This window comes from Ranitomeya imitator, chromosome 2 (genome assembly GCF_032444005.1).
Source record: "Ranitomeya imitator isolate aRanImi1 chromosome 2, aRanImi1.pri, whole genome shotgun sequence".
In the NCBI taxonomy this organism is placed as follows: domain Eukaryota; kingdom Metazoa; phylum Chordata; class Amphibia; order Anura; family Dendrobatidae; genus Ranitomeya; species Ranitomeya imitator.
The window spans coordinates 829,309,388-829,335,905 of NC_091283.1; the positions used below are offsets into that span (position 1 = coordinate 829,309,388).

Here is a 26,518-nt window from a genome sequence, read left to right on the forward strand (position 1 = left end):
ACATCATCCGCCTTATGCAGAAGACGGCGTCGAGGCCCCACGTAAAAAAAAAAAAAAAAAATGGTCGTTCAGAGCTCACGTCAGGATCTACAGACCACACTCATCCTCTTGTCTTCTCGCCTCCAGGAATTTCCAGAATGCTTTTTGTAAAATCCCCCATCTTATTATACAGGTCACACAAACTGCGACTTCCGGAGGAGCTGGAGAGTCAACACTTCTGCCTTGGGGACGAGTATCCCCAAAAAGTAAAGACCATGATTCCACATAACGTTGGGTACAACATGGAGAATCCTAAGACTCCATCTGGGCACATAATCAAAAATGCTCGCTGTCTAACAGGTTGTAAAATTTGCTCAAAATATTCTGCCGTAGATAAAAATTACTGCTGGGGGGGAGAGGAGCAAATTAATTGTGCACATTTTAAAAAAAAAGTTGAAATTGATGAATGTGTCAAGAAAAAAAAGTCCAACTCGTTTTGATTTTTTTGCTTCTTGTTTATCCTTAGGATTAAAGCAGCGATTTCTGTAAATGTCAAAGTCGCTGTGTAGCCCCAGAATAAGGGCAAGTTCACACTGGGTGTTTTTTTTTCAGCAGCAAAATCTTATCACTTGGCAGGAAGAAGCTGCAGAAACAAAACAGGGTTTCTTTTGTTTCTCCTGTGTTTTTTGTATTTTTTTTTTTTTTGCACCATGCACAAGAGAAAAGTACTATTCCACGGATTCAGGTTTTGGTACAAACAAAAAAAATACATCGTAAAACCCGATACCTGTGTTTTTCAGCATTTTTTTTTTTTACAACTCATTCATTTCAATTGTTGAAAAATGTGGAAAGAAGCGACATGCTCTATTGTGCAAAAAAAAACAACCCTGCAAAGCACAAAATCAGTTTTCGTGTCGGTAGGTTCTTGCTGTGTGATCGGAGCTGGGAATGTGGCGGAGAGGTGGCAGAATGTTGGAGGAATGTTCGCAGTCCATGCGGTGTCTGGTGGGCGCGGTGCCGGACAGGTCGGGACCCTCAGTCCTGGGAGCAGTCATCAATCCGGCTGCATTGATCCGTGCACATTATCCGCCAACACTCAGAGCCGTTCTTCCCTACAGCAGTTCCCGGCAATTGATTTCTGGTCACATTTCCTGGAAAGCCATTATTGTCTCCTTGGGGGAAGGTCACATTCCCTCCTCCCAACAGTCGAATAACAGGGCATGCTGGGAGTTGTGGTCTCTGCAGTCCTGCTCTAGAGAATAGTCCTCCTTCATCAGTAGCAGGGACGCTCCTGGTTAGGGGTCTTCTCCGCCCATGTAATAAGTCATTGTTGGTACAATATTCCACTTAGTAGAGCTGCAGTTTATACCCCAGAGCTGCGCTCCATGTTGTGACAGAGCTAAAACCTGTGTTGGGCATGGTTGGAAGCCACGAGCCGTTACCCCTGACCGATGATTGCAAAACCCACAATTCCCATCATCATGCCCTTGCCTGCTGCATGTTGGAGACCACCGTGGTCTTAATGGGACAGGCTGCAGACAATCACCACACAGAGAAACTTACATTTAAAAGTATTTATTGATCATAATACCATAAAAAACTGAAATATTAAAAATGTGCATCATCTACAAGCTGCACCGCACGCTGCTATACACAGCCACAGCCCCCAGCGGACCCTCGTAGAACAGGAAGACAAGTGCAATTAGTATTGTATGGTGGTCTCTGGGAATCCATATCTCACAGAATAGTCTTCAGAAGAGCCCACGTCCATGAACAGCAGTTTGGGGGCTTCACGTAAATAAACAGCTTTATGTATTAATTCGTCTCTGTCTTCAAGATCTCTGCTTGCTGTCAGTGATCTAAACCAGACCTAATACTTCTTACAACTGAGGGTTTTGTGCCAGTGAGACCAGTCTGTGCAACCCTCTATATGTAGCATATACTTTTCTACCATAATTGTTTGCTACAATGCATCAGTGCAGGTAGAGACGCTGATGCATTGATTGTGTAGGATGGATGCAACATACCCTCAGCTGTGAGATGCTTATTTATTTGCAGAGCTCTTAAGCCCTATAATATAAACCACAACTACAAGCGTTCCCCCGGTAGCAAGCAGAGATCCTGAGAACAGCAAGGAATTGAAATAGGACGTATACATGGAAATTCTGGAATTGCTGCAATACAACTATTAATCTTTATTTCCATAAAACACTTAAAAAAAAAAAAAAACAACTAACAATACTGATGAGAAAAGGTTGGGTACCGCCAAGGGGGTCCACCCCTGCCATCAGAGCAAATCTAAACTTGATCAGAAGACCCCCGACATACAAAGGGGGGGGGGTCACATATTGCCAGTCTATGGTCTCACGAGTCAGATCAATGCTGGATTGTCTCCGTGATACCAGCAAAGACTGCCCGGCAGCAGTCACGCCATCACATGCCGAACGATTAGAGTCTCCAACAAATACATTAAAAGTGACTTTCCCAAAAAAAACAACACCATTTTGTTCTTTTGGATATAAATTTACCAGATATTTGTGTTTAGAGCTTTGTTTTTCTGGCACAGAGCTCCAAATCCTCCACACATACAATTGTCTGCCCGCTGCCACCACTAGAGGGAGCACTTTGTCCACATGTCATAAAAGGTAAGAGTAGCACATCTGTTTTTAAAGGTGCTCAGAACAATGAGGACGCAGACCCCATTAATCAGGCGATCGGGTGGGGTCGGACCCCCACAATGTGACAATAGGCCATAAATATCCCGCTCCTGTGCTATTGGCATTTATCTCATTGCACGGGTTCCATCTCCGCTGTAAACATTGAATAGGAAACTAATAAAAAAGCAGAACACTGACAAAATGGAGGAGATTGACATTAACATGGGTGATCCCTCCTTGGAAATTTACTGTTTTTTATTTAAAGGGCAAGACGACCACCAGATCCAGGCGGGGTGGTCGAGTGCAGAAGTGGTTGTGAACCTCTAGGGCGCTCTACGTTCACTTTCATGAGAGTTACAGAAAACTTTCATTGCAATCGCAAGTACAACTCCCATAGAGGCGATTAACACAGTAACCCCACTGTGCAATACTGGGGTATAGGGACCCCCATTCTGGGGATAGGTCTGGGGGTCAGAGCCTCATGTACCAGTCATTTAGACATATGTTGTGGCTGCCCAAGTCTGGATCCCCCATTTAATACTGTCACCATTTTGGCTGTAATGTCCGGGCCTTTCAGTGACCCGACCTTGTTCAGATTGCGAGCGATTAGGACAAGGATGCAACGGAAGCTGAAAACAAGACCTCACAGCAAGCAGCAGAGAGCCCTTTAGTAATGAGACCCCCGCTACGACGACATAAATAATGCAATAACTTATAAAGCATAGGGGGAGTAGATGTCGGTGGGCGACGGCTCGTCCCCGTTCTGTACAGGACTACCGGTTACACACATGTCCGCCCGTTGCGGAGCGGCCGGAGGAAATGTTAGCGTTGGGAACTTCCCGTCCCTTCTCATCTGGTTCTGCAGCACTTTATTTAGGATAGGTTTGAGTAGCCCGATCGTCAGATATTCCGCGCCGCAGCAGATTGGAAGAGGATTAGACTCAAGTGTGGGTAGATTATGTAGGACAATCCTCAAGATGTCAGTGGCCGTCATGTCTTCTGGACAAATCTCGCACAGCTCTTCGATGTAAGAGTCCAGGTGCCGGTGCCTGACGAACTCCGTCAGGAGGGTGACGAAAATGTCCTTAGTGATGCGGGGACTGAGCCGCGAGAACTTCAGCGTCTCCTCCATCACCCGTGACCATTGTTGTAGGCCGATGAGTACATGTATGGCCTGGACGATGGCCTGTGGCCGCCCGCTGCACAGCAGGATGTCCACCTCCAGGTCCATATTAGTGTTTTTCTTCCACTTCCGCAGAACAGATAAGGCCCTTTTATACAGGGGCGCACCTTCACAGTTATCTTTGGGCGTAAAGTTCCAGGCTAGCCCCGTGCAGTCCTGGGCATGCTCGACGAAAACAGGAAGCCACTTAGGTTTAAAGGTGCACAGAGATTGACAGACTACCTCGAAAAGTGGGTACACCCCGTTAGGAGAGCTGTCCCTAGACCCCGTCGGGAGCGGGCTCAGCACCTTCTTCCATAAGTCGGCGGTGGCTCGGACGACGAGTTTACCGTCTCCGTTATGAAGAAACTGAAAGTTATTCCTTACGGACATCCAAGCCGCCTTTGGAAAGGTGCGGAACAAGGAGTTAAAATACACAAGGCAGTCCCGGTCCATATCGGTCTGGAAGAGCCGAGTGACCTCGTGATCCACCAGCTCCTCGCAGTACTTTTCGATGTCGTCTCTGGACACGGTAATGATGCAGGTCTTGAGGCGCTCCAGACTGATGAAGCTTTGCAGCTCATTGCTTATGTTTCCCATCAGATCCGCATACTGCACTTGGTCCATGGATTTGCCATCTTTCTGGTAGTGGTTTAGGATGGCAGACAGGGTGATGGGGGCCTGGAATATCTCCCCTTTCTTTAACTCCGCCACGGTCAACTTGGTGTTGCTCAGGCTTCTTCTTTGGTAGTACTTACAGGCCTCCTCATAGACCATATCCAACAATGAGGGCTCAGACTTGCCATCGTCTTCAGGGCCGGTGGTGGAGCTCATGGTATAGATGCCATCTCTTGTGAGCAGCTGGACATCTTCAGTATCCAATACCCGCAGGAAGAACACTTCATCGACGTGGAGCATCTGCTTTGCCAGGAGTCTCCCGGTATTGAGCTCTATGAGGAAGACAGTTTTATCCACGGCACAAGCCAACGTCTGCCCAAATATCTGCATTTTAACTTGAGCCTCCGCCACAAGCTCGATATCGAAGATCCGTCTCACAGCCCCATCGTCATTCACCAGATATATCCGCCCAGCGGTGGTCATCAGCAGCAGTTGCCCGTCCCCGGTAACCACCGAGTGCTGGATTGCGGAGGCCGTTTGAGAAGACAGTAAGCCGGCGTATTCCAGAAGCATCTTCTTATAGTCACCCTCAGCGAGAGCCTTGCTGTGGAGGAGCCCTGTGGTTGGGGTGGTCATGGTCATCTGGTCTTCCAGGAGGGAATATATGAGAAGAGGATGATGAGAGTCACTGAGTGGAATCATGAAGACGTGGTTGGAGGAGGAGAGCATGGAGTACAAGGGGCTGTGATGGAGGACGATCTTCATGCTGCCCAAGGTCACCTGTGGTCCAAAAGAGAGAAAAAGAGAAGATTGTTCAGAAACTCTTCACGATTATACCGAGACAAGCAAAGACAGCGCTAGACCTTGTGCTTACAACACGTAGGTAAAAATGGTAACTCTTTAAAGGGCTTGCACATCTCCAAAGCTAATATGGATTTGTGTTCCCATGGGGTCAGAAAATCAGTGTTATTCCACCCCCTCTGTGGCTCCCATTACCACGTATCAGTAAAAGCTCTTCATTACTTCTTTGGCAAGACTAAATTAGTCAGCTCTGATCTCCACCAGATCTACAGGACAGCAGTACGTATAAGATGGGACACCGAGGGAGGCAGCAACATACGGAAGGACGGCATGGTCTACAGGGCCAGTCACATAATCACAAGGATGGGGCAGATGCCCTATAGGTCAGGCTACATGAGGGGGCACAAGCTACAGGCATAAGGTGAGGGGCGGAGGGAACTCCAACATATTCTGTACTGTGCAAAAGTTTTAGGTAGGAGTACAACAAACGCTTCAGAATAAAAAATGCTTTCAGAAATAGTGTTCATAGCTTATCAATTAAATTGGAAAGTGAATGAACAAAAGCGAAATCTAAAAATCCCATCAGTATTTGGTGACCGCCATTTGTGTTGACCACTTCTTGTCATATGTACATAGTTTATTAATGATCTCAGCAGGAGGTTGTTCCAAACATCTTGTAGAACTGACCCCAGATCTTCAGTGTATGAGGCTTGTGCAGATCCATCTGACAGACTAGATGATGCGAGATCAGGGCTCTGCGGGGGCCGGATCATCCTCCCCAGGACTCCTTATTACTAATCACATTGGCTGGATGTTTGGGCGTCGTTGTCAGATTGCAGAATCAAATTTAGTGAAAATCACATGCCTCCCGAATATTACATGATGGATAATTATCTGCCCGCATCTCTCAGCATGAAAACATCCAAAAAATAGCCAACATTGAGGACCGTAGACGCATTGGTCGACCAAGGAAACTTAGTGCAGCAGATGACAGACCCATCATGCTCCTTATATTCTAAATCACACGTCCAACTGTACCATCAGCTCAGAACTTGCAGCAACCAAGAGGCACCCAACTAAATCAATCTACTGTTGAGTGAAGTCTGCCCCAAAGTGGTTTTTATTAAAGAATTGCAGAAAAAAAAAATAAAATAAAATAAAACCACGACCTTTCACAGTCTCTGGACTGACTGGTCACAATGTGAATATTTGGCAGTAACGAAAGGAAATTTGTTCTCCTGAGGTTGCAAAGTGGCACAATAATATATGTGTGTCTGTAAGAAACAGTAAAGCATGGTGGAAGGTCCTGCATGGGGCTGCATTTCGGCAAATGGACAAGCGGTCAGGATTAGTAGTGTCTCCAGCATTAGATACTTATCCATCATGTAATATCAGAGGCGTCTGATTGGACAGATGTTTGGGGTCGTTGTCTGGCTAAAGAATAAACTAGGGGCAATGTCATTAAGAACTAGGAGTCCTGGGAGTGATGATTTGGGCCCCAAGGAGCCCCGATCTCACATCATCCAGTCTGCAAGTCATTAGTTAATGATCCAAGGTGTTTGGAACAACCTCCTGCAGAGTAAAAAAAATAAAATAAATAAATATAAATAAAAACTAGAACACACTGCAAGTGACAAGAAGTAATGGAGGCAAAGAGCATTCACCAAATAGTGATGAGACTTGTCTCTTTTATTCACTGCTAGGCCAGGGTCACACTAAAGCGTAATACGGACGAGTGCTAGGCGATATATTTAAAAAAAAAAAAAAAAAAAAAATCGCATGGCACTCGGACCAATGTTAATCTATGGGGCAACTCCCATCATCCGTTTTTTTTCTCGGCTGTATTATACTTGTGAGTGAAATGGCAGCATGCTGCGATTGTCCGTGTATCTCAGCCGAGAAACGCCAATGCAAGTCTATGGGTGCGAATAAAAAAATAAGATGCACGGCACACGGACCATGCGTGTGACTTGCGAGAAATTCTCAGGCATTGGGCAGGTGACAGGAAAGGCTCGGACATTATTTGCTCATTTTGCAAGTGTGTAAGAAAATCTCACCATACGGATGACACACTGATACTTTTTTTTGAGAAAAAAAAAAAAAAAAAGCGCATCCTGGCATTATACATGGATGACATACGGATCACCATACGGAGAACATTTGTGCGATTCTCGGCAGACAAAATCGGACAGATGTTTTATAAATTGTGTGTGACTCCAGCCTTACTGGTTTGTATTTTGGTAACTGATAAATGCGTATTACTGAGAGCATTCTTACTACACAGCAGCCAGCAATCCCTGTCTTATATACGGCAATTACACGCAAAGCTGGACCTGTAGTGGATATAAAGAGTCATGAAGGCGCCTCTTAAAATGTCAGGGTTTTTTTTACTTGAAGGAATCATACCACCAAGCCATACCATTTTAGAAATTTCCCCACCACATTTATTTTGGCTTGTTACGCAATGGATTTGACCAGATTATAGTAAACAGAATGGTAAAAATTTTACATGACAAAAACCTGACATTTTATATGGGGTGTGTAGACTCGGTATCCACACACTTGGCTGCTGCGCCTCCTCCTCTGACCTGCTGTGCCCAGTACTGTATATGCAGATAGAAGGTGATACCTAAAGTATTCTGCAGCCTTTGTAAAAGGTCCTTAGCAGTGATATCAGGACACATCAATTGTTACAAAAGCTTAAAAGTACAAAGGCTCCGAGACTACAAGACATTCCCCATTGTATTACAACCAGAGGCCATTTACACACAGAGGGAGCACCCAATAATCAGGATGTGGCCCCCTGGGGGCAGTTACATTATCATGGTGCTGGTGGTGAAGGTGCGCTCTGTCCTGCATCATTTTCAGGTCTGTACTCCTACTGATGGTGACACCCAGACATCTACTAACCCCCAAAAACGATGCACATCAGGACGCAGGCACACTGTTGGCACCAGTTTAGTCTATGGCCCCATAAGCACATGCGCACAAATCCCATTATGTGGGGGACCCCTAAGGAATTAATCTGTGTTTTAAATGATTGCTACCTGTTTTATTAGGGCAGCACGGTGGCGCAGTGGTTAGCACTACAGCCTTGCAGCGCTGAGGTCCTGGGTTCTAATCCCACCCAGGACAACATCTGCAAAGAGTTTGTATGTTCTCTCCGTGTTTGCATGGGTTTCCTCCGGGCACTCCGGTTTCCTCCCACATTCCAAAGACATACTGATAGGGAATCTAGATTGTGAGCCCCATCGGGGACAGTGATGATAATGTATGCAAACTGTAAAGCGCTGCGGAATATGTTTGCGCTATATAAAAATAAAGATTATTATTATTAATCACAAATATGGAGCCAACCATATATACATGTACAGCCCCCCCATATATACACTGTACATCCCCCACCATATATACTGTATACAGCTCCCCGGCCGCTCCATGTACTGTGTGTGCCGGAGGGCGCTGTGCCTGTGTACGAGACCGATAAGAGGAGGAGATGTACTGTGTACATGTTATATACCGCCCCCATAAATACATGTACACAGTACATCCCCCCCCTCTCACCTGTCTCGCACACAGGCACAGCGCCCTCCGGCACATGCAGTACATGGAGCGGCCGGGGGGCTGTATACAGTATATATGGGGCTGTACAGTACATGTATAGAGTATATATATGGGGGGCTGTACAGTACATCCCCTCCCTCTCACCTGTCTCGAACACAGGCACAGCGCCTTCCGGCACATGGAGAGGCCGGGGGGCTGTATACAATATATATCGGGGGCTGCACAGTACATGTATGCAGTATATATGGGGGGCTGTGCAGTATATGGGGGGCTCACCTGTCCCGCACACAGGCGCAGCGCCCTCCGGCAAACCGCAGTACATGGAGCGGCCGGGGGGCTGTATACAGTATATATGGGGCTGTACAGTACATGTATACAGTATATATATGGGGGGCTGTACAGTACATCCCCCCCCTCTCACCTGTCTCGCACACAGGCACAGCGCCCTCCGGCACACGCAGTACATGGAGCGGCCGGGGGGCTGTATACAGTATATATGGGGCTGTACAGTACATGTATACAGTATATATATGGGGGGCTGTACAGTACATCCCCTCCCTCTCACCTGTCTCGAACACCGGCGCAGCGCCCTCCGGCACATGGAGAGGCCGGGGGGCTGTATACAATATATATGGGGGGCTGCACAGTACATGTATGCAGTATATATGGGGGGCTGTGCAGTATATGGGGGGCTCACCTGTCCCGCACACAGGCGCAGCGCCCTCCGGCACACGCAGTACATGGAGCGGCCGGGGGCTGTATACAGTATATATATGGGGGGGGCTGTATACAGTATATATATGGGGGGGCTGTATACAGTATATATGGGGGGGCTGTATACAGTATATATATATGGGGGGGCTGTATACAGTATATATAAAGTATATGGGGGGCTGTACAGTATATATGGGGGGCTCACCTGTCTCGCACGCAGGCGCAGCACCCTCCGGCACACGCAGTACATGGAGCGGCCGGGGGGCTGTATGCAGTATATATGGGGGGCTGTATGCAGTATATATGGGGGGCTGTATGCAGTATATATGGGGGGCTCACCTGTCTCGCACACAGGCGCACCGCCCTCCGGCACACGCAGTACATGGAGCAGCCAGGGGGCTGTATGCAGTATATATGGGGGCTGTATGCAGTATATATGGGGGGCTGCACAGAACATGTATACAGTATATATGGGGGGCTCACCTGTCTCGTACACAGGCGCAGCGCCCTCCAGCACACGCAGTACATGGACCGGCCGGGGCGGCTGTATACAGTATATATGGGGGGCTGTACACAGTATACATGGGGGGGCTCACCTGTCTCGCACACAGGCGCAGCGCCCTCCGGCACACGCAGTACATGGAGCGGCCGGGGGGCTGTATGCAGTATATATGGGGGGGCTGTACGCAGTATATATGGGGGGGCTCACCTGTCTCGCACACAGGCGCAGCGCCCTCCGGCACACGCAGTACATGGAGCGGCCGGGGGGCTGTATGCAGTATATATGGGGGGCTGCACAGTACATGTATACAGTATATATGGGGGGGGGCTCACATGTCTCGCACAGGCGCAGCGCCCTCCGGCACACGCAGTACATGGAGTGGCGGGGGGGCTGTATGCAGGATATATGGGGGGCTGCACAGTACATGTATATATGGGGGGGCTGCACAGTGTATATATGGGGGGCTCACCTGTCTCGCACATAGGCGCAGCGCCCTCCGGCACACGCAGTACATGGAGCGGCCGGGGGGCTGTATGCAGTATATATGGGGGGCTGTATGCAGTATATATGGGGGGCTGCACAGTACATGTATACAGTATATATGGGGGGCTGCACAGTACATGTATACAGTATATATGGGGGGCTCACCTGTCTCGCACACAGGCGCAGCGCCCTCCGGCACACGCAGTACATGGAGCGGCCGGGGGGCTGTATGCAGGATATATGGGGGGCTGCACAGTACATGTATATATGGGGGGGCTGCACAGTGTATATATGGGGGGGCTCACCTGTCTCGCACATAGGCGCAGCGCCCTCCAGCACACGCAGTACATGGAGCGGCCGGGGGGCTGTATGCAGTATATATGGGGGGCTGTACAGTATATATGGGGGGCTCACCTGTCTCGCACGCAGGCGCAGCACCCTCCGGCACACGCAGTACATGGAGCGGCCGGGGGGCTGTATGCAGTATATATGGGGGGCTGTATGCAGTATATATGGGGGGCTGTATGCAGTATATATGGGGGGCTCACCTGTCTCGCACACAGGCGCACCGCCCTCCGGCACACGCAGTACATGGAGCAGCCAGGGGGCTGTATGCAGTATATATGGGGGCTGTATGCAGTATATATGGGGGGCTGCACAGAACATGTATACAGTATATATGGGGGGCTCACCTGTCTCGTACACAGGCGCAGCGCCCTCCAGCACACGCAGTACATGGACCGGCCGGGGCGGCTGTATACAGTATATATGGGGGGGCTGTACACAGTATACATGGGGGGGCTCACCTGTCTCGCACACAGGCGCAGCGCCCTCCGGCACACGCAGTACATGGAGCGGCCGGGGGGCTGTATGCAGTATATATGGGGGGCTGCACAGTACATGTATACAGTATATATGGGGGGGGCTCACATGTCTCGCACAGGCGCAGCGCCCTCCGGCACACGCAGTACATGGAGTGGCGGGGGGGCTGTATGCAGGATATATGGGGGGCTGCACAGTACATGTATATATGGGGGGGCTGCACAGTGTATATATGGGGGGCTCACCTGTCTCGCACATAGGCGCAGCGCCCTCCGGCACACGCAGTACATGGAGCGGCCGGGGGGCTGTATGCAGTATATATGGGGGGCTGCACAGTACATGTATACAGTATATATGGGGGGCTCACCTGTCTCGCACACAGGCGCAGCGCCCTCCGGCACACGCAGTACATGGAGCGGCCGGGGGGCTGTATGCAGGATATATGGGGGGCTGCACAGTACATGTATATATGGGGGGGCTGCACAGTGTATATATGGGGGGGCTCACCTGTCTCGCACATAGGCGCAGCGCCCTCCAGCACACGCAGTACATGGAGCGGCCGGGGGGCTGTATGCAGTATATATGGGGGGCTGCACAGTACATGTATACAGTATATATGGGGGGCTGCACAGTACATGTATACAGTATATATGGGGGGCTGCACAGTACATGTATACAGTATATATGGGGGGCTCACCTGTCTCGCACACAGGCGCAGCGCCCTCCGGCACACGCAGTACATGGAGCGGCCGGGGGGCTGTATACAGTATATATGGGGGGCTGCACAGTACATGTATACAGTATATGGGGGCTGCACAGTGTATATATGGGGGGCTCACCAGTCTCGCACACAGGCGCAGCGCCCTCCGGCACACCCAGTACATGGAGCGGCCGGTGGGGCTGTATACATTATATATGGGGGGGCTGCACAGTACATGTATGCAGTATATATGGGGGGCTGTATACAGTATACATTGGGGGCTGCACAGTGTATATATGGGGGGCTCACCTGTCTCGCACACAGGCGCAGCGCCCTCTGGCACACGCAGTACATGGAGCGGCCGGGGGGCTGTATACAGTATATATGGGGGGCTGTATGCAGTATATATTGGGGGCTGCACAGTACATGTATACAGTATATATGGGGGGCTGCACAGTGTATATATGGGGGGCTCACCTGTCTCGCACACAGGCGCAGCGCCCTCCGGCACACGCAGTACATGGAGCGGCCGGGGGGCTGTATGCAGTATATATGGGGGGCTGTACGCAGTATATATGGGGGGGCTGTACGCAGTATATATGGGGGGCTCACCTGTCTCGCACACAGGCGCAGCGCCCTCCGGCACACGCAGTACATGGAGCGGCCGGGGGGCTGTATGCAGTATATATGGGGGGCTGTATGCAGTATATATGGGGGGCTGCACAGTACATGTATACAGTATATATGGGGGGCTGCACAGTACATGTATACAGTATATATGGGGGGCTCACCTGTCTCGCACAGGCGCAGCGCCCTCCGGCACACACAGTACGTGGAGCGGCGGGGGGGCTGTATGCAGGATATATGGGGGGCTGCACAGTACATGTATATATGGGGGGGCTGCACAGTGTATATATGGGGGGCTCACCTGTCTCGCACATAGGCGCAGCGCCCTCCGGCACACGCAGTACATGGAGCGGCCGGGGGGCTGTATGCAGTTTATATGGGGGGGCTGCACAGTACATGTATACAGTATATATGGGGGGGCTGCACAGTACATGTATACAGTATATATGGGGGGGCTGCACAGTACATGTATACAGTATATATGGGGAGCTCACCTGTCTCGCACACAGGCGCAGCGCCCTCCGGCACACGCAGTACATGGAGCGGCCGGGGGGCTGTATACAGTATATATGGGGGGCTGCACAGTACATGTATACAGTATATGGGGGGCTGCACAGTGTATATATGGGGGGGTCACCAGTCTCGCACACAGGCGCAGCGCCCTCCGGCACACCCAGTACATGGAGCGGCCAGGGGGCTGTATACATTATATATGGGGGTGCTGCACAGTACATGTATGCAGTATATATGGGGGGCTGTATACAGTATACATTGGGGGCTGCACAGTGTATATATGGGGGGCTCACCTGTCTCGCACACAGGTGCAGCGCCCTCCGGCACACGCAGTACATGGAGCGGCCGGGGGGCTGTATACAGTATATATGGGGGGCTGTATGCAGTATATATTGGGGGCTGCACAGTACATGTATACAGTATATATGGGGGGCTGCACAGTGTATATATGGGGGGCTCACCTGTCTCGCACACAGGCGCAGCGCCCTCCGGCACATGCAGTACATGGAGCGGCTGGGGGGCTGTATGCAGTATATATGGGGGGGGGCTGTACGCAGTATATATGGGGGGGAGCTGCACAGTACATGTATACAGTATATATGGGGGGCTCACCTGTCCCGCACACAGGCGCAGCGCCCTCCGGCACACGCAGTACATGGAGCGGCCGGGGGGCTGTATACAGTATATATGGGGGGCTGCACAGTACATGTATACATTATATGGGGGGCTGCACAGTGTATATATGGGGGGGCTCACCTGTCTCGCACACAGGCGCAGCGCCCTCCGGCACACGCAGTACATGGAGCGGCCGGGGGGCTGTATGCAGTATATATGGGGGGCTGTATGCAGTATATATGGGGGGCTGCACAGTACATGTATACAGTATATATGGGGGGCTGCACAGTGTATATATGGGGGGCTCACCTGTCCCGCACACAGGCGCAGCGCCCTCCGGCACACGCAGTACATGGAGCGGCCGGGGGGCTGTATACAGTATATATGGGGGGCTGCACAGTACATGTATACATTATATGGGGGGCTGCACAGTGTATATATGGGGGGCTCACCTGTCCCGCACACAGGCGCAGCGCCCTCCGGCACACGCAGTACATGGAGCGGCCGGGGGGCTGTACGCAGTATATATGGGGGGGCTGCACAGTACATGTATACAGTATATATGGGGGGCTGCACAGTGTATATATGGGGGGCTCACCTGTCCCGCACACAGGCGCAGCGCCCTCCGGCACACGCAGTACATGGAGCGGCCGGGGGGCTGTATACAGTATATATGGGGGGCTGCACAGTACATGTATACAGTATATATGGGGGGCTCACCTGTCCCGCACACAGGCGCAGCGCCCTCCGGCACACGCAGTACATGGAGCGGCCGGGGGGCTGTATACAGTATATATGGGGGGCTGCACAGTACATGTATACATTATATGGGGGGCTGCACAGTGTATATATGGGGGGCTCACCTGTCCCGCACACAGGCGCAGCGCCCTCCGGCACACGCAGTACATGGAGCGGCCGGGGGGCTGTATACAGTATATATGGGGGGCTGCACAGTACATGTATACATTATATGGGGGGCTGCACAGTGTATATATGGGGGGCTCACCTGTCCCGCACACAGGCGCAGCGCCCTCCGGCACACGCAGTACATGGACCGGCCGGGACGCTGAGGCGTTGCGGGCCTGCTCGGCGCCCTCTCCTCGCACCACACCAGCTCTCCTCCTCCGCCGCCGCCGGTCACCGCCACCACCCGGGCCCGCGGACTGTTGCACAGCTCCAGGCTCCGCAGGAGGAGCCATGTCCGGCCGCCGGCCCCCCGCGGAGGGCTCCACACATCCGCCCGGCCGCTCTCCCACACCAGGCACAGCAGCCAGTCCTGCGGGGAGTACTGCGGGAAGAGCAGCCCGCACAGCTGCGGGGAGTCCCGGGCCGCCCAGCTCTGCTCCAGGTGCGCCCCGGGGAGCGGAGTCTCGGCCGGCAGCCGCGGGAAGGACAGCAGCCTCCTCTGCTGCAGCAGCCAGAGGAATAGGTGTCTCCGGTCCGGGCTGCAGAGCAGGCGGCCGTCCCCGGGCCGGGCATGGAGCGCCTCCCGCAGCAGCTGCTGACGCCCGAAGTCCGTGTAATCCGAGGCCAGCAGCGGAGGCCCGAGCTGCGCCATCCCGCTCAGCGCCCGTTATCCCGGCATGTCCGCTCCCGTCTGCTGCCTCTTCTCCTCATCACGAGACCAACCCCCGCCTGACTTCCGGATCACCTGTAAAAGGGAGGGGCGGAGCGCTCAGCAACGTTTAACCTGATTGGCTCAGTTCAGCCCAATAGGGTTTGACTCACGTGACTAGTGACCAATGGCGTCGTGGTTTTGTAGACCTGAAGGCGTGGCTTGGAAAAAATATTTTGCCGTCGTCAGTTGACGGGCCTGGAGGGAGTGGTCTTTTTGGAATGTACCATGAAACTTGTAAACAGGGGAGACAGTGTGTTGATGGGAGAAGGAAACATCCTCAGCATGACTGGGATCACCCCTCTTCCTGCACTTGCCGGGTTCCAGTCCTGTATCCTGGCTGATGCCCGGCCGGAGCTGCGGTGCTTGTGCCGCCAGTCGGGGGATATATTGCGCTGGTGAGTAGTGTGCGGGGAGCCGGCTGTGGAGGCTGAGCTCTATGGAGGAGCCGGGGGAAGGGGCAGAGGTCGGAGCCCGTGCTGGGAGGTGTAGGCCGGGAACCATGCTGGGCAGCGTGTGGCTTCCTGTCAGGGAGAACCACAAGTCCCAGCAATTCCTATTACCACATATAGTCTCTGGTGTGATCTGTAAATGAGTACACCCCCAACAGATTAGCTTCCCTTCAGAATCAGCATTTTCTGTGGGATATTGTTCTGCGAGTGTGAGCCGGTGATTGTGAGCAAGCTTTGTTATTTTACAACCCGGAAAAGTAAATTTTCCTATCAAGTTAATGCAAGACTGTGTTGCAAAAATGAATACACCCCAATGAAAGTGGGGAGCAAAGTTAAAGTTTAGCAAATTAACAAGAGTTCATCCACAGGTAGGTCTGATCATTCATTACACAGGTGTGCGGCAGACGGAGGACTGTAAAAGGGCCTACATATCAAATAAAACCCCTTCTCTTTCCACGCTGTCAGCAATGGTGCCATATGTAAGAGAAATGCCACAAAACAGCAATGGCACCACACAGAAGAAAAATGTCACAAGACAGCGATAGTACCACACAGAAGAGAAATGTCACAAAACAGCAATGGCACCACATTGAAGGGAAGTGTCGCAAGACAGCAATGGCACCACACAGAAGAGAAATGTCACAAAACAGCAATGGCACCACACAGAAGAAAAATGTCACAAGACAGCGATAGTACCACACAGAAGAGAAATGTCACAAAACAGCAATGGCACCACACAGAAGAAAAATGTCACAAGACAGCGATAGTTCCACACAGAAGAGAAATGTTACAAAACAGCAATGGCACCACATGGAAGAGAAGTGTCGCAAGACAGCAATGGCACGACACAGAAGAGAAATGTCACAAAACAGCAATGGCACCACACAGAAGAGAAATGTCATAGAACAGCAATGGCACCACACAGAAGAGAAATGTCATGAAACGGCAATGGTACCACACAAGAGAAATGTCATAAGAGGAATGGCACCACACAGAAAAGAAATGTCATAAAACGGCAATGGCACCACACATGAGAAATGTTATAAGAGCAATAGCACCACACAGAAGAGAAATGTCATAAGACAGCAATGGCACCACACAGAAGAGAAATATCTCCAGACCAAGAAAGGAGAAGGTTACAAGATCAGCAAAGCTTTACTATCAGTCCGATACTGGAGTAAAAGTGATCCAGAAATGTAGCAAAGATGGAACTGCAACCATCGTATAGAGACGAGGCGACCACAGAAGTTACCACCTAAATAGGAGCATGTTCTTATGAGAAGGGTTGAAGAAAATGGACATGCACATTCACTGCAGGTGATTGTTTCCTGTGACACAATAAAGCTTACACTGCAGAGAAACGTGATGCATGAAGGAAGCCTCTCCTAAAGCCCATGTACAAAAAAGCCGCCTACAATGTGCCAGGACCCATGCTGAAAGCATGAATAGCTCTGGGACTCTGGAGTAATGAGACCAGAGTTATTGGACCTGATGTGTTCACAATTGTATGGTGTCACAAAGGTGAGGAGTGCAAAAAAAAAATGCCTGATGCCTACAGTGAAACATGGTGGTGACCGCATCCTTATGTGGGGCTGCATGAGCTGCTGGTGTCGGGGGCTACATGTCATTGATCATGAACTCACAGATGTGCTGCTGTATAATGAGAGAGAAGATGCCGCCATCACTCCGTGCCCTTGGTAGACGTGCACTTTCCCAACATGACAATGATAAACAACCATCTGCTCTATTTCTGAAGAAGAGCAGGGTGAAAGTGACTCAGTGGCCAAGTGTCTCCTGATCTGACCCCAACCGAACACCTATGGGGGGTTCTGAAGAGACAAGTTGTCATCACTCTCCATCCATCATCCAGGCTCTAAATCAGCTCGTTCTTGAAGAATGGAAAAACAATTCTTTTTTTCTAAGAGGTTTTTATTGTGTAAAAGCAGCAAAACATAAAAAAGATATAACTTTGGTATCGCTGTAATCGTACTGACCCGAAGAATAAAGCTGCTTTATCAATTTTACCACATGGTGAACGTAACAAAACAAAAGAACAATTTTCTGAATTGCTGGTTTTTGTTCATTCTGCCTCCCAAAAATCGGAATAAAAAGAGATGTCATTTGCCCAAAAATGGTACCAAAAAAAAAGTAAACTCATCCCTCAAAAAAACAAGACCTCACAGGACTGTCTGTAGAAATCCGGAAAAATTAGAGCTCTCAAAATATGGTGGTGCAAAAATCATTATTTTTTTGTATAAAAAGCATCTTTCAGTGAGTGACAGGAGCCAAACATAAAAACCCAATATAAATCTGGTAATTGCACCGACCCGAAGAATAAAGTGACCTAATCACGTAGACCACATGAAGAACGACGTAAAAATAAAACCAATACTTCACCTGCTGTTGATTTGTTCTTTTTGCCTCCCAAGGATCACGGTAAGGCTCGGCGCACCTTTATCCTGCACTCTGCACTGAGCGCGTGCACTGGGGTTTCCGTGTAAATCCGGAAATACGTGAGTCAGACAGAACCCCCAGCGGAAGATTCCCTATAATGAGGCAGATGGAGGCACTGTGGACGCCATCTGACCTGTGATCCGGCGGTGTCCGTCTTGTAAGGTGTGCATAAAGGCGCGGTCTGCCACAGTTTTGTGCACTTCTGAAAAGAAGGACAACACTGAACAGAGTCCAGACGGAGTCCAGAGTAACTCTGCTGCCTCATTATAGTGAATGGATCCCTCGGAGGTTTCATTTGAATCACGTCACTCAGAGATTTAGATGGAAACCCTAAAGTAAGTGCTCAGCTCAGCATAGAGCACAGGATAAATGGGATCACAAGCGTTATGTGAAATGTTCCCAATAGACGCTTCAACTCAATCCACAAAAAAAAAGCAAGTTCCCTGTCATCTGTGAATGGAAATACAGGGGGATTCCATGTTACTGTTAGTACAAAGGCTCCGGAAAAGCGCTACAGCTTCTCGCCCCCACAACCCCCCCCCAAAAAAAAAAAAAACCCCAGCAAACTCTGCACTGAAATCATGTTGCCCCACTATGCCTAAACCACATATAGGGTCCACATGTTTGGCTTTCTTGTAGCTTTGAGAGCCCGCCTAACTTACGGGTGCATGAGCTGGGCACAACGTACTGGTCACTACAACGTACTGGCAACTACAACGTACTGGCCACTACAACGTACTGACCACTACAACGTACTGGCCACTACAACGTACTGGCCACTACAACGTACTGGTCACTACAACGTACTGGTCACTACAACGTACTGGCCACTACAACGTACTGGCCACTACAACGTACTGGCCACTACAACGTACTGGTCACTACAACGTACTGGCCACTACAACGTACTGGCCACTACAACGTACTGGCCACTACAACGTACTGGCCACTACAACGTACTGGTCACTACAACGTACTGGCCACTACAACGTACTGGCCACTACAACGTACTGGCCACTACAACGTACTGGCCACTACAACGTACTGGTCACTACAACGTACTGGTCACTACCACGTACTGGTCACTACAACGTCAGTTTGCAATTTTTACTTCGTAACATTCACTGCTGCTTCTTTCTGGAAAACATCCATGGAGTCAAAACTGTCCCAGAGTGATTTCATTTTCATAGTGGGTTCACTTGAGGGGGGATTCTGCCCTTCTAGCTCTTAGGGGCTCTGTATATGGAGTCCGCAAACTATTCTAGGAATATCTGCTCTCCAAGAAGCAAGTAGCGCTCCGTTGTTCCCAAGTCTCTCCGTATGGGAAAGCAATACTGTACAGCCACATACGGGGAATTTTCACCTTCAGCAGAAATTGTGGGACAACATTTTGGTGCTATTGTTACCCCTTTTCCCCTTGTAAAAATGTGAAATCTGCGGCTAAACAATTTTTTTTTTTTAGGTAAAAATGTGAATTATTTTTTCTTCTCCACCCAATGGTATAATAATCTATGACACACCTGCAGTCCAACATGACGCGTTTTCCCTTCTCAGATTTCCTCTGTGCCTCAAAAATAGTTTTCAAACACTTGTGGGGAATTGATGTACTCAAGAGAAACTGTGTAAGAAATAGTTTCGTCCATTTTCTCCTTTCATCCCTTTTGAAAATTTCCAACTTGGAGCCAAAGAAACATTTTTAGTGGAAAAAATAGTAATATTGCATTTACTCAGCCCAACGTTCTAAAAGTCTGTGAATCACCTGAGAGTTAAAAATACACACCACTCTCCTAGATGAATTCCTTGAGAGGTGTAGTTTCCAAAATGGGGTCATTTGTGGAGGTGTCTGCTGTCTTGGCACCTTGTGGGCTCTTCTAATGTGACGTGGCGTCCGCAATTTATTCCAAAATTACATTCCTTACCTTCCGAGCCCTGCCGTGCACCCAAACAGTAGTTTTCCTCCACATATGGGATATCTCTGTACTCTAGTTTCTCCTGTTACACGTGTGAAAATTAAAAAATTGGGGGCTAAAAGAGCATTTTTTTTGTAGCAAAAAATGTGATTTTTTTTGTGCTGTTTTCCTTTTTTATTCTATTGTTGGAAACCATTGGATTATTGGTTGGGAAAACTCTGCATATCGTCTGAGGTCATACTTTGATGCTGTTACAATTTTTATCTATCTATCTATTATCAATCTATCATCGATCTATTATCTATCAATCTATCTATTATCTATCTATCTTATCTATTTATCTATCAATCTATTATCAATCTATTATCTATTTAATCTATTTATCTATCAATCTATTATCAATCTATTATCTATCTTATCTATTTATCTATCTATTATCTATTATCTATCTATCTTTTTTCTATCTATTATCTATCTAATCTATTTATCTATCAATCTATCTATTATCTATCTATCTATTATCTATCTATTTATCTATTATCTATCTATATTTTCTATCTATCTATCTATCTATCTATCTATCTATTATCAATCTATCATCGATCTATTATCTATCAATCTATCTATTATCTATCTATCTTATCTATTTATCTATCAATCTATTATCAATCTATTATCTATTTAATCTATTTATCTATCAATCTATTATCAATCTATTATCTATCTTATCTATTTATCTATCTATTATCTATTATCTATCTATCTTTTTTCAATCTATTATCTATCTAATCTATTTATCTATCAATCTATCTATTATCTATCTATTTATTATCTATCTATTTATCTATTATCTATCTATATTTTCTATCTATCTATCTATCTATTATCGATCTATTATCTATCAATCTATCTATTATCTATCTTATCTATTTATCTATCAATCTATTATCAATCTATTATCTATCTTATCTATTTATCTATCTATTATCTATTATCTATCTATCTTTTTTCTATCTATTATCTATCTAATCTATCTATTATCTATCTATCTATTATCTATCTATTTATCTATTATCTATCTATATTTTCTATCTATCTATCTATCTATCTATCTATCTATCTATCTATCTATCTTATCTATCTATTATCTCTCACAGTCACCTGGATGTACCAGTGCAACTCTTTTCTGGTATTGGTACATGGTGTCAGGAAGGGGTTAAACAATAGATTATATTCTGATGTCACATTCCCTTTAACCACTTAAAGAGACATTCCGCGATGTTAATATTACTGAGGCTAGGTTCACATCGCGTTAGGGCATTCCGTTTAACGGATCTGTTAACGCGCCCATAGACTTCAATTAGCGTAACACATCCTAGCGTCGGTCCGTTACTTTGTGACACACCTTCATACGTGGACTACCGCGTTTTGGGGTACGTTACGGCGAACGCACCGGGAACGGAAGCTTTCGCTGTGCATTGAACTCTATTGCGACGCAATGCTACCATGCGTTAGCAAGGTCGCAAGAATAAGGAGAATTTGGGGCTCATCGTTAGCGCATCCGTTTAACGCAATGCCTTAACGCGATGTGAACCTAGCCTGGCTCATTCTTGGGCTAGGTCCTCGGTGTCAGATTAGTGGGGGTCTGACTGTGCCGGGTAATGATGATGAACGCCGTAGAATCCGCCGCTGCGATATGTAAGATGTACGGAGTCTATAGATCGGGGGACAAGTGAAAATCATTTAGTTTTTTTTAATATATATTTTTGAATATTTGCAAAAATCCTCTTGTGACTGCAGATCTGATGCAAATGAAATATTTGTGTGATTCACGTCCTGTGTGAACGCAGCCAAAGGAGTTCAGTAGAATCTGTGTTTATTTGCAATGCTGGTGAATACATCTACTGCTCGCTGTTATCAGCCGCTTGGTGGACTCCAGTGTTTTTCAGTAGCATATCTCATGCAGAGCCCCCCCAGGACTGCTGATCAGTAACCGCTGATCTCTCCTTGATTACATTTGTGTAATCAGATTATGGGATGTCGTTATCTGGGGGGGGGGTGATCTGATCTGCGGACAAGTAATCCTCTGTTCTGTGAGTGTCCTGACCGCACGTGGCCAATGGGGGGGCACAGAATAATGGCTGCGTGCAAGCATGGGGGCTTATATATCTAAGCCTCAGTGTGTGATACTGTCTACTCAGATGGTGTATCTAATCCGATCATTAGCAGTGTATCTAATCCTATCTTGCATGATGCTATCGGTTGAGATGGTGTATCTAAGCCTGTACATGATGATTTCTACTGATCTGTGTATGTAATTCTATCATTTATAATTCTGGTTTATCAGTGTATCTAATCCTATACCTCCGATAGAAGCCTTCGCCTGTGTGTGATACTATCTGATCAGCAGTGTATCTAATATATTGGCTCCTGATCCAGTGTATCTAAGCACATCACGTGTGATACCGTCTGCTCAACCACTTCATATAACCCTCCATCTGATACCGTTTGCTGGGCCGGTGTGTCTAAGCCTGTCACTTGTGGTACTATCTGCTGAGATACTGCATCTACATCTATGCTTTGTGATTCTATCAGCTGAACTTCTGTATCTAAGTCTGTGAGGTTTGATGACGTTTGTTAAGCAGTGTATCTGAGCTAGTTGTGTGATACACTCTGTGGTGCAGCTACATCTATTATGTGTGATACACTTAGCTGAGGTTAATGTATCTAAGCCTGTCAGGTGTGATACCTTGTCACAGAACCATAAAGCACTACATGGAAGGTTACAAAGCTGGTGCTGTCGGAATCCTGACGTCTGCTTGAAGGGTTAATCTGCATTATATGAAAAAAAGTGCAATTTTCATAATCGCCACTAGATGTCAGCGCAGTCTCTACAATAACAGCTCACTTTACAGCCTGCCGTGAACCTGAATGTAATAACCTGAGTGACATCCCTGCCTGAGCCTAGATAAGCAGGCTGCCCCGCTCATAACAGCAAGTGATGACGGGCGATACGTGATAAAAGTAAAATTCCTTTTTCTTATGGGATAAATCCGTCGTTGCTCCATTTGGTCTTCGTTTGCTTGTCTGCAGCGATGACGTCACATCGATAATTCTCTTGCTTAATTCCAGCGTTTTCCTTTATTTCTCCAGATTATGCGTAAACCATGGCGCAAGTAGAGAAGAAAGTCGGGCTCCTCCGAAAATCCTCGGCCAACAAGAAGCCTTTGAAAGAGAAGGTGGTGCTGATGTACGATGAGATCTTTACGGTAAGCTGCTTTATTATTATTATTATTATTATTATTATTATTATTATTAATATTTATTGTGAAGTGAACCCTTTAAACCTTTTCCTGCAAAAAGACGTCCCTTTATGGCCCAATTGTGATGCTCTTACCGGACCCTATGTCGGCGCCGTTAACAGGTGGTGCCGGCGGTAACCTGTACCGGCATCCTGCTGTAATGACCGGAATCAGAGGTATCCCTGTTCCTGGTCATGTAACCCTTTAACCCTCAGAACTTTTTTCCTTTCTGCATTTTTGTTTTTCGCTCCCCTCCTTCCCAGAGCCATAACTTTTGTTATTTTTCCGTCAATATGGCCATGTGAGGGCTTATTTTTTGCGGGACGAGTTGTACTTTTGAACGACACCATTGGTTTTGCCATGTCGTGTACTAGAAAATGGGGAAAAAAAATTCCAAGTGCGGTGAAATTGCAAAAAAAAGTGCAATCCCACACTTGTTTTTTGTTTGACTTTTTTGCTGGCTTCACTAAATACTAAAACGAGTTCATAGACACCAAACATGTCTAGGTTCTTTGGTGAAAAAAAATTCCAAACTTTGCTAAAAAAAAAATAAAAAAAAATAAAATAAAAAATTGCCCGATATTCCAAGACCTGCAGAGTCTCCATTTTTCGTGATCAGGGGTTGGGTGAGGGCTTATTTTTTGCGTGCCGAGCTGACATTTTTAATGATACCATTTTGGTGCAGATATGTTCTTTTGATCGCCCGTTATTGCATTTTAATGCACTGTCGCGGCGACCAAAAAAACCGTAATTCTGGCATTTGTAATTTTTTTCTTCCTACGCCGTTTAGCGATTGGGTTCATTTTTTTTTTTTTTTATTGATCGGGTGATTCTGAACGCGACAATACTAAATATGTGTAGGTTTTATTTATTTTTTTTATTGTTTTATTTTGAATGGGGCGAAAGGGGGGTGATTTGAACTTTTATATTTTAAATTTTTTTCATATTTTTTAAAACGTGTTTTTTTTTTTGTTTTTTTTTTACTTTTGCCATGCTTCAATAGTCTCCATGGGAGGCTAGAAGCTGGCATAGCCTGATCAGCTCTGCTACATAGAGGTGATGCTCAGATCGCGCCTATGTAGCAGATTTACTGCATTGTTATGAGCGCCGACCACAGGGTGGCGCTCACAGCAATCTGGCATCAACAACCATAGAGGTCTCAAAGAGACCTCTGGTTGTTATGCCAACACATCGCTGATCGCGTGACGGGGGTCAGAGGTGCGCGCATTTCCGGCCAGATGGCCGGAAGCAAATGTTATGACAGCGGCATTTAACTAGTTAATAATCGCGATCCACCCACCGCTATTGCAGGCACAAGTCAGCTGTACAAAACAGAAAGGGGTTAAAGTTGTTTCACAGAGGAAGGGGCTCTGTCATAGATATCTACTTCAAAAGCAAACAATGACTGTGCAAACCAAGCACACGTGCTATGTGCACCCTTGGTGTGGCCAAGCAGTTCAGTGCACCTTGCCACCAGCTTATTTTGTATCTCTGCCCTTCTCAGCCTCTATAAAGCTAGAACTGTCAATCAAATAAGACGAGGGCGGGCAAAGATGATTTTTTTTTTTTTTAACAACCATTTTTATTATTATTATTTATTGTTATAGCGCCACTTATTCCATGGCGCTTTACATGTGAGGAGGGGTATATATAATAAAAACAGGTACAATAATCTTAAACAATACAAGTCACAATTGGTACAGGAGGAGAGAGGACCCTGCCCACGAGGGCTCACAATCTACAAGGGATGGGTGAGAATACAGGAGGAGAGAGGACCCTGCCCACGAGGGCTCACAATCTACAAGGGATGGGTGAGAATACAGGAGGAGAGAGGACCCTGCCCGCGAGGGCTCACAATCTACAAGGGATGGGTGAGGATACAGGAGGAGAGAGGACCCTGCCCACAAGGGCTCACAATCTACAAGGGATGGGTGAGGATACAGGAGGAGAGAGGACCCTGCCCGCGAGGGCTCACAATCTACAAGGGATGGGTGAGGATACAGGAGGAGAGAGGACCCTGCCCACGAGGGCTCACAATCTACAAGGGATGGGTGAGGATACAGGAGGAGAGAGGACCCTGCCCACAAGGGCTCACAATCTACAAGGGATGGGTGAGGATACAGGAGGAGAGAGGACCCTGCCCGCGAGGGCTGACAATCTACAAGGGATGGGTGAGGATACAGGAGGAGAGAGGACCCTGCCCGCGAGGGCTCACAATCTACAAGGGATGGGTGAGGATACAGGAGGAGAGAGGACCCTGCCCGCGAGGGCTGACAATCTACAAGGGATGGGTGAGGATACAGATGGAGAGAGGACCCTGCCCGCGAGGGCTGACAATCTACAAGGGATGGGTGAGGATACAGATGGAGAGAGGACCCTGCCCGCGAGGGCTGACAATCTACAAGGGATGGGTGAGAATACAGGAGGAGAGAGGACCCTGCCCGCGAGGGCTCACAATCCACAAGGGATTGGTGAGGATACAGTAGGCGAGGATAGAGCTGGACATGCAGCGGTTTGGTCGATCGGTGGTAACTGCAGGTTGTAGGCTTGTCAGAAGAGGTGGGTCTTCAGGTTCTTTTTGAAGGTTTCGATGGTAGGTGAGAGTCTGATATGTTGTGGTAGAGAGTTCCAGAGTTGGGGTGATACGTGGGAGAAATCTTGTATACGATTGTGGGAAGAGGAGATAAGAGGGGAGTAGAGAAGGAGATCTTGTGAGGATCGGAGGTTGCGGGTAGGTAAGTACCGGGAGACGAGGTCACAGATGTATGGAGGAGACAGGTTGTGGATGGCTTTGTACGTCATGGTTAGGGTTTTGTACTGGAGTCTCTGGGTAATGGGGAGCCAGTGATGGGACTGACAGAGGGAAGAGACCGGGGAATAGCGGGGGGACAGGTGGATTAGTCGGGCAGCAGAGTTTAGAATAGATTGGAGGGGTGCGAGAGTGTTCGAGGGGAGGCCACAGAGCAGGAGGTTACAGTAGTCAAGGCGAGAGATGATGAGGGCATGGACTAGGGTTTTTGCAGATTCT

General features: G+C 48.1%; 2 protein-coding genes across 2 annotated transcripts in view; one reads left to right on the top strand and one right to left on the bottom strand.

Annotated features, from left to right (window-relative positions):
- Positions 1-1,538: 1,538 nt before the first annotated feature.
- Positions 1,539-15,401, bottom strand: HPS6 (HPS6 biogenesis of lysosomal organelles complex 2 subunit 3). Its single transcript, XM_069754059.1, has 2 exons — positions 14,764-15,401; positions 1,539-5,196 (listed from the first exon to the last, which is right to left on the bottom strand). Exons 1-2 carry the CDS (start codon positions 15,313-15,315, stop codon positions 3,349-3,351), a joined length of 2,400 nt encoding a protein of 799 aa, XP_069610160.1. The 5' UTR covers positions 15,316-15,401; the 3' UTR covers positions 1,539-3,348.
- A 233-nt stretch (positions 15,402-15,634) lies between these two features.
- ARMH3 (armadillo like helical domain containing 3) overlaps positions 15,635-26,518 on the top strand; it is a 65,274-nt gene continuing 54,390 nt past the window's right edge. The window contains exons 1-2 of the mRNA XM_069754060.1: positions 15,635-15,770; positions 23,342-23,457. Of these exons, the coding sequence (XP_069610161.1) occupies positions 23,356-23,457 (102 nt within the window). The 5' untranslated portion in view covers positions 15,635-15,770; positions 23,342-23,355. The remainder of the gene's footprint in view (positions 15,771-23,341; positions 23,458-26,518) is intronic.